A 7,516-nucleotide genomic window follows, 5' to 3' on the forward strand; every position below is an offset into this window, starting at 1 on the left:
TTTGAAGTGAGATCAACGATAGAAAGCAGTCTTCTTGATGATCTGAGTATCGGGATCGAAAGGGGACCTGGACTTATGATCCATGTTGGTGCACTCAGTGGATTAACATTGACGATGCTTACCATTAGAGCGTTGAGTGATTTTTGTCCATACTCGTTGTTCAGTAATTGAATTCTTTTTTCTTTTTCTTTTTTCAGTTGGTATAGCAAGAAGAAACCTTCCCTTTGTTTTCTTGTCACTCCAGTAAATTACTGTATGCGAACTGGTTGTTCAATTTGAAGATAGCGCTCCAGCTGCAGGCCAAAACTTGACAAGTAGAAGCACAAGCCTGAAACTAACAAAACATCAACATTTTTCTTAGCATTTATAACAAGACAGCTTATTCCACTTTTACGCTGGCGAGTTGCCAGTTAAAAATCGCCGGCAGCAGTTCTTGACGTGTGTAGTTTTTAGCTATGAAGAAATCTGCTCCCTGCATGCTTTGTTTGTCGGTGCACCTGAAGACATGAGCTTGTTCCAATATTTTGCATGATTTATGAAAATTGATTTTTAAGTTTGGGTTGTAATTCAAAAATTGTTTCTTCTTAAATAACTTGCAACAAAAGCAAGTATATTTATCAAAGAAACCACTGTTAGAATTTAATGATTTGAGAACTTTTACATCCATCACTGTCACAAATCGTCGCAGCTAGATCCCAAGCACCAACGACCACTCTCTTATTTCTTTTGAAAAAGAAACCACTTTGCCCCTGATTTTACTAAATAAGAAATAATTTTCGAAACTTGTTCCAAACACAGACTTTATAACGAAATTGAAATCAACTCTAAAAAATTCGATCGAAGAATTGGCTCCACAAAAAGCTTAAAAGTTTGATTTTTAATTGAAGTCAAAAGTTAAAAGTTACATATTTATAATAACTTAAAAGTTATATATTTATAACTTTGACTCGATTTGTAGTTTTTTTTATTGAAGTCAAAAGTTATATATTTATAATTTTTTCTTAACTTAAAAGTTAAGAAACTAATTAAGTAAAGTCACAAAAATTATAGCAGACAAACTTTAATACTTTAGAAGTGGGTGCTCATTGGATATCCCTAAAAATGGTTTCTTTTCTTATATGATCCACTCATTAATCTCAAACATCACTACTCTTTTTAATTCTCATTTATGCAACTGAAAAGGAGCGAAAAAAGAAGGTGAAAAATTATCAATTTCCACCCACTAAGCAGAAACAATCCAAATCCAATTCCTAGGATTGAATCACCAGATCTTTTTTCACAGCACAGAGACCAGCCCAGTCAATTCAATCAAAGAAAGATGAGCTTGAAATAGTCTTTATGACGCAATGTAGATGGAGAAAAATGAATCTTGTGCCACCACAGAATATTTTTTTAAAATTCCCAGAAGAAAATAAGCAGCAGTAAACAGTGTATGAACCAGAGACTTCAACGATCAAAATGAATAGCATCGAGCAAGCTTTATCTTATAATGAAAGTGATTATAGTACCAATCGGATCCAAGGACTTGATGTTTGCTGTTCCATCGTATTTTATGACAATACTGTTTACCACAAGAAAAACCCACCACCCTAAACAGGTGATTATTATATCTGTATTACATTTACCTAACGATCTCTGATGTTGCTATCTTCGGAGGATTAACCGTCAAGCCAATCCTATCATGCCACACCAGCACACATGAGTTGACAATAAGGGTCTAAAAATCACCATCTAACCAGCCCATGTTGAATTACAACCTAGAGTTCTCTATTTTCCACTGCCACGTGGAGAATAAAGGTATTGAACTTTTTAACTAGAAATTATTGTGGGTAAATCACTGTCCACGTAAACATTGTTTATATTCTCATGGATTTACTGGGTTTTTTTTTCTGCAATTGCATCCAAATTAAAGGATAATTTATTAACTAAGGATAAAAATTAAAAGATAAAGAATCAAAATTAATTTGCAAATTATACACATTTAGTCCCTCTATATTTTTGCAATTTAATTTTGGTATAAAAATTTATTTTTGTTATTTTTTAGTTCCTAATTTAAGAAAAAAAAAGAAATCACCAAATTTTAACAATAGAGAGAAAAAATTGAAGTTTACATCAATTTTGATCACTAAAATAATTGATTTTTATGTTAATGAGTTCTATTTTGATAAAAAAAATTACTTAGATATTTTTTTTACTTTGAAATTGTTTTAAAAAACTAGATCTAATCTAAAAGGATTTTTTATTTCAAGTTTTTGTATGGTTTTTTTTTAGTTTTTTGAGATCATTATGAGTTTGGCAAGGTATTTAAACTTTTTTTCTATACTTTAGGTTAAAAATAGAATAAAAAATAAATTTTTATATCTAAATTATATAGACTATGTTTTTCTAACCATTAAAAACTAGACAACACATCGTATGGAATTATTGCAAAAACTATTGGAGCAAAGACATCCCAATTGCATTTCTTTTTAAATAGGCATTGGCCCTTTTTAAATGAGCAACCCTAGCCTCTTTCCTTTACTTTTTTTTTGTAATTTTTTCTTTGAAAAAAATAATGCTTTTTAAAATGAACCCTTCTCTGTAATATTTTACTTTTTTGTATTTAGTTTTTTTAACTGCAGTTATTTTTTAATTATTTTATATATATTTAATTTTTAAAAGATTATTCTAGGTCATTAATAATTCTTTTTATGCTTTATGTAATTGTAGTATTTCTAATAAGTGCAATATTAAAAGATATTTATTTCATTTTATTTTATTCAATTTTATGTCTATTTCTACTATTATCTAATTAAATAAAAAAATAATTTTAATAAATAGTCATAGAATACAATCAAGTAAATAGCTCTTGTGCAAGATCAAATATCTTAATTTATATCCGTCTCGCGACTTTTCTATATACATATTTAGTTATCGTTAATTTTTTTTTTATTGACATAAATAAATCTTAATTTATTTAATTAGATGTTTATATAAACTTTTCAATTCACCCTTAATATTTCCTTCCTCTAAAAAAACAGTGTTGAAAAGACATGTATGTTCAATTTTTTTTATTGGGAAAAATATCTAACCCCGGTAGAGCATGGTCAAAAAGCTAGTTGATGAAATTCGCTTTTGAAAATGGAGTAGCAAATCCTGTGTTTCACTATATTCAAACCCAAAGACCACGCATTTGACTCTAACCTATAGTGCAATGAATACTAGGATGATATTTTAAAATAATTAGATGAAGAATATTAGTAGAAAAAGAAAACTAATGTCCAGACTTCTCCAATCAAGTCGTTTGAGTGGCACTTGAAACCGCAAATCCATTAGCCGGAATTGCAAAAGTACGTTTAATGTTACCGATTCTGTTTCTTCGGAGAGAATGTGGATTTATTCCTGCCTTGTGAGCTGCAATAACACCAATCGCTTCCCAATAATTTGCGACCTTGACCTGCACAACAGATTGCATTGCATTGTAAGTTCTGAAATAATCATAGTTTCTTAGGGGTATATTTGCAGTCATAATGATCATTAACCATACCGTTTCAATCCCAAGTTTATCTGGCGTATCATCAAGAACTGTTTCATTTTCTTCCACAGTAATTATGAGTGGCTGAAAGGAAGAGCAGTGATTCAGTCACAAGGATCCAAATACCAAACACAAATTGTCAGAGTTGAAGGGATAGCAGGTAGAGCAAGTTGGAAGGAGCTGGAACGCTATTATTGAATTTGCCTCTAAAGTCTAAAGAGTTCAGTTAACCAGTCATTTTTTTTTTTTTTATCTAAGGAACATGTAAGAAACAAATTCTAATCTCTACCTTGTTTATTTTGCTTCTTGCAAAAGCAAGAGCACCATCTCCTGCACAAGCATTGATAGGAAGAACAACACTGTCAACGTCGCCGGCTAATAGGCAACCCTTCTCTAGGGATTGGGAATCCTTCACCAAATATTGTGGTGCTTTGCTCAGACCAGTTAGTACGCAGGGCAAGAATGTATATCCTATCTGTTGAACAAGATTTAAATATAAATGAATATAGATAATAGAAAGAGAAATGCTAAACCATCAGCCTGCAAAAGGTTACATGTGGCATATAAATTGACAAGACTACAGGTAAAAATTAAGCTATTTCTTATCCAATTTGGAACAATGTAATATCCTGTGGTTATGCGCATTAATTTCTATGTATACTTTGCCAATTAGGGCACATTTTATTGTGGAAATATCAGTGAGGATGTTTGCATGGTTGAATGAGGCTAATGATCCTTATAATTATCTCCAATCCTATCCAAATAGCACACTGGCTATGATCAAGAATCAAGAGAAAGAAGATAGCACGTTAGTTATGTCAGTCAATTTACGAGGCAACAGAAAAGTTGTAACTTAATGGTTAAAACACCCTATAGTGTACACTTGCTTGCACTGAGGTTCACTCCTGTATTTCAAATGCCAAAATGTTATTTCTTGTCTTTAACTCCACAAACCTCCTCAGCAGCTGATTTGGGGCAAAGATCTTGGGTCAAGAGAAGCGGTAGCATTGCAGGAGCATGTGCACAAGGAATCTGGAATTCCTTAACCACCAAGTGGCTTATAACTGCTTCCACTCCTGCCAACAAATCTATTCCCTGCAAAGTGAAGAAACTTAGATGGAATTACAAGAAAAATTCAAGAACTACACCTTATTGCTTCAGTCAGAACCAGTAATGGAAAGCAGCCAACATATCACGTTTACTATTTTAACAGAACGATACATAAAAAGCAATTTGGTGACCGAACAATGCTCAAAAGAACAAAAGCCACATAAAAGCATTACACTCTATAACTTGTTAAGTTCTGTGAAAGAAAATAAGAGTCACAGACCAAGCTTTTCATCTCACTGGGTTGAGGAGGAACAGAATAGTACGATATATGCTTGTAAATGGCTGGCTTGCACTTTAAGTCCAAATTGTAGGATAGAGGATCGTTGGGGTACTGGAAAAGCATCTGAGAAACGAGTCTGGATTCGTAACAGGATTCTAAATTTAGCTCTTTTTTCCCATTATTTTACTTTGCTTTTCTCCATGCTTTCCAAAGCCAAATCCAGGCTAAATGAAACAGGAAACATGCAAAGTACTAATTTTCTAACTTTAGTAACAACTTTCAAATTAACAACACCCGCATCAGGATTAAAAATTTACATAGTAATATGAGGAAGGAAGTAGTACAAAAAGCATCCTTTCTTATTCCAAAAATATTTAAATTTTAAACACCACTTCACCATTGAAATATTTTACAGGATTTTCAAGATACCCATCATGTTCTATAATTCTGGAAAGTAAAAAAATATAATTTAATATGCATATTTAGAAACAGAGGGGGCACAACACAGTGAAAGGTCTTTCCACAAAAATTCTATCTTGGTCTGTTCATGCAAATATTACTTTGACATTGTACGGTTGTAGAACAGTATAGAATCAACAAGTTGGGAGCATAAGTCACGTACCACCCCCTGTCGATAATCATCAACATCTTCAACATCATCATCTGGAAAGCGTCCCACTACTGCAACAGCATTCACCTGAGATCGGTTAATTAAAGTCTGCACAGCTCTGAGTAGCGCACCAGGATGCTTAATTCTCCCAGTTGATTGCCCTGTCTTTGAATCAACCCACTTTTCCACCTGTTAAAGAAAAACCATGAGCTCTTGCAATCACATTGGTAAAAAAAAAACATAATTTTTCTTTTCTCTTCACTAAGCAAATCCCAAACATAATTTCAAAGACCAGTAGTTAACAGCACACAAACTGACTTGACTGGCAAAACTGCCATCATCAGAGACATATCCAATTTGAAGTTTCACTTCTTAACTAAGAGCAAAGACAAATTCATAATGTAGAAAAATTATTAACCATAAGCAATTAACTACCCTCGATTTATATAATAGACAGCTCAATAGTTTACGGTACATCCAACAAATGGCGCAATTAACTGTGAATGAAAAGAACATTAAGTATTTATTTAGCATAGTGCAGAAATTGTTCTATGTGCCATCAATAACAAGCAGAATTTTCTGTTGAGTTGCAAGGAATGATACCTCTAGTGGGGTGTCAGTGACAATATACTCCAAAACAGGCAATCCAAGGGAAGCCCTGGCGGCATCAGCCACCTGCAAATGACGGATTCGAAGTTCTTCCTCTATTCCACCATCAAGAACCAATCCCACCTACTTGGTACCACAAGCTCAAACCATGGAAAAATGCTAATCAGCAACTAAATAATTTGACAGACGGCAGAAACAGACGAGGGAAAAAATAAATGAGAGATGAACAAAGGCACCTTATTTTGGTGAACAGGCTGAAGGGCCCACAAACCTTCTGCAAACCGGTCAAGAGCATAACCTTCAACATATAGAACATTAGGCATCGGCCAGTACAGCATTGCAGCATTAAGCACCTGTGATTTACATTCAATTTAAAAGAGCTTTAACCACTTCCTACCAAAACGAGAAAACGCGTAACCATAGACTAATCTCTCGTACTCAAATTATTTGTACCATCAAATTGTATTTGCAGCGTAAATACTAAAGAAAAAGAAAACGTACATTAGGATGCGTGATAAGGCAATCCACGACGGTGGATAAAGCACGAGCAACAGGCAAAGCATCGCCGGCGAATCCACCTATGCTGGCTCCTACTCCAGTTGGTACTATCATCACGCTAGTGTACTCCCTCCTAAACTGTATCCACCCCGTCCCCCCATTAACCAAGATAAATTGCTAACATTTAAAATATATATAAACTGACCTTGTTCGAGCAGTAGGGAGGAGCAAAACATGAAATTCTCAGCCGAGTGGACGGTCGTGATTTGGTCGTTGATGGAATGAATGGACGGCTGTTATGGAGCGTTGCCGTAGCCATTTTTTCCTTTCCTTTTTTCTTCTTTTCTTTTTTTGGCTAAGGTAGCTGCTGTCCTGTTATTGTTGATTGCTGCTGTTCAGTGACTCGTTTGGGATTTTCCCTCTCCCAAGGTTTTTAATTGCAATTTTGCTCATATTTTTGCTGATCTTTCCCTCTCCGCCTGCACTGCTTGGTGGTTTCTCTACTCGATTATACAAAAAGCTAATAAGCCCATTGGGCCTCTTTCATTTTCTATTGGACTGCCAGAATTTTATTATTCGGTTTCTCTACTCAATTATATTTAAAAATAAAAACTATTGAGCACATACAACCAGTTACTAGTTATATCACTCGTGTTCCACTATTGGTTAAGTATATTTATTTTTTATAAAAAAAATTATATATGCATGTTTTTTAATGTATTTTTATAGTTTAAAAAATTTAAGTTCAAATCAAATTTATATATATATATATATATATATAATTAAATAAATCAAAAGTTATATATATAAATAAATAAAAAGTCATTACCAATATCTAAAAATATAACTTGAAAAATCAAGATAAATATAGATCAGGATATAATAGGCTAGTTTAGAAACATTCCCAACAAATATGATAAGTTATTTTTCTTTTTTTTCATCGAGTTCGGATAGA

General features: G+C 33.3%; 1 protein-coding gene across 1 annotated transcript; it reads right to left on the reverse strand.

Annotated features, from left to right (window-relative positions):
* Positions 1–3,186: 3,186 nt before the first annotated feature.
* Positions 3,187–7,045, reverse strand: LOC118046367 (uncharacterized). Its single transcript, XM_035055236.2, has 9 exons — positions 6,767–7,045; positions 6,565–6,699; positions 6,300–6,416; positions 6,058–6,186; positions 5,467–5,643; positions 4,469–4,609; positions 3,804–3,989; positions 3,527–3,598; positions 3,187–3,436 (listed from the first exon to the last, which is right to left on the reverse strand). The coding sequence occupies exons 1-9, from the start codon at positions 6,878–6,880 to the stop codon at positions 3,275–3,277; spliced, it is 1,233 nt and encodes a 410-aa protein (XP_034911127.1). The 5' UTR covers positions 6,881–7,045; the 3' UTR covers positions 3,187–3,274.
* Between the last annotated feature and the right edge of the window lie 471 nt (positions 7,046–7,516).

This window comes from Populus alba, chromosome 10, assembly GCF_005239225.2.
Source record: "Populus alba chromosome 10, ASM523922v2, whole genome shotgun sequence".
NCBI lineage: Eukaryota > Viridiplantae > Streptophyta > Magnoliopsida > Malpighiales > Salicaceae > Populus > Populus alba.

Coding starts and splice junctions, on each gene's coding strand:
- LOC118046367 (XM_035055236.2), bottom strand. CDS start 6,880: ATGGCTACGGCAACGCTCCATAACAGCCGTCCATTCATTCCATCAACG. Junction 6,417..6,564: donor GCCTTATCACGCATCCTAAT/GTACGTTTTCTT, acceptor TGTAAATCACAG/GTGCTTAATGCTGCAATGCT. Junction 3,990..4,468: donor CCAAATCAGCTGCTGAGGAG/GTTTGTGGAGTT, acceptor CTTGTTCAACAG/ATAGGATATACATTCTTGCC.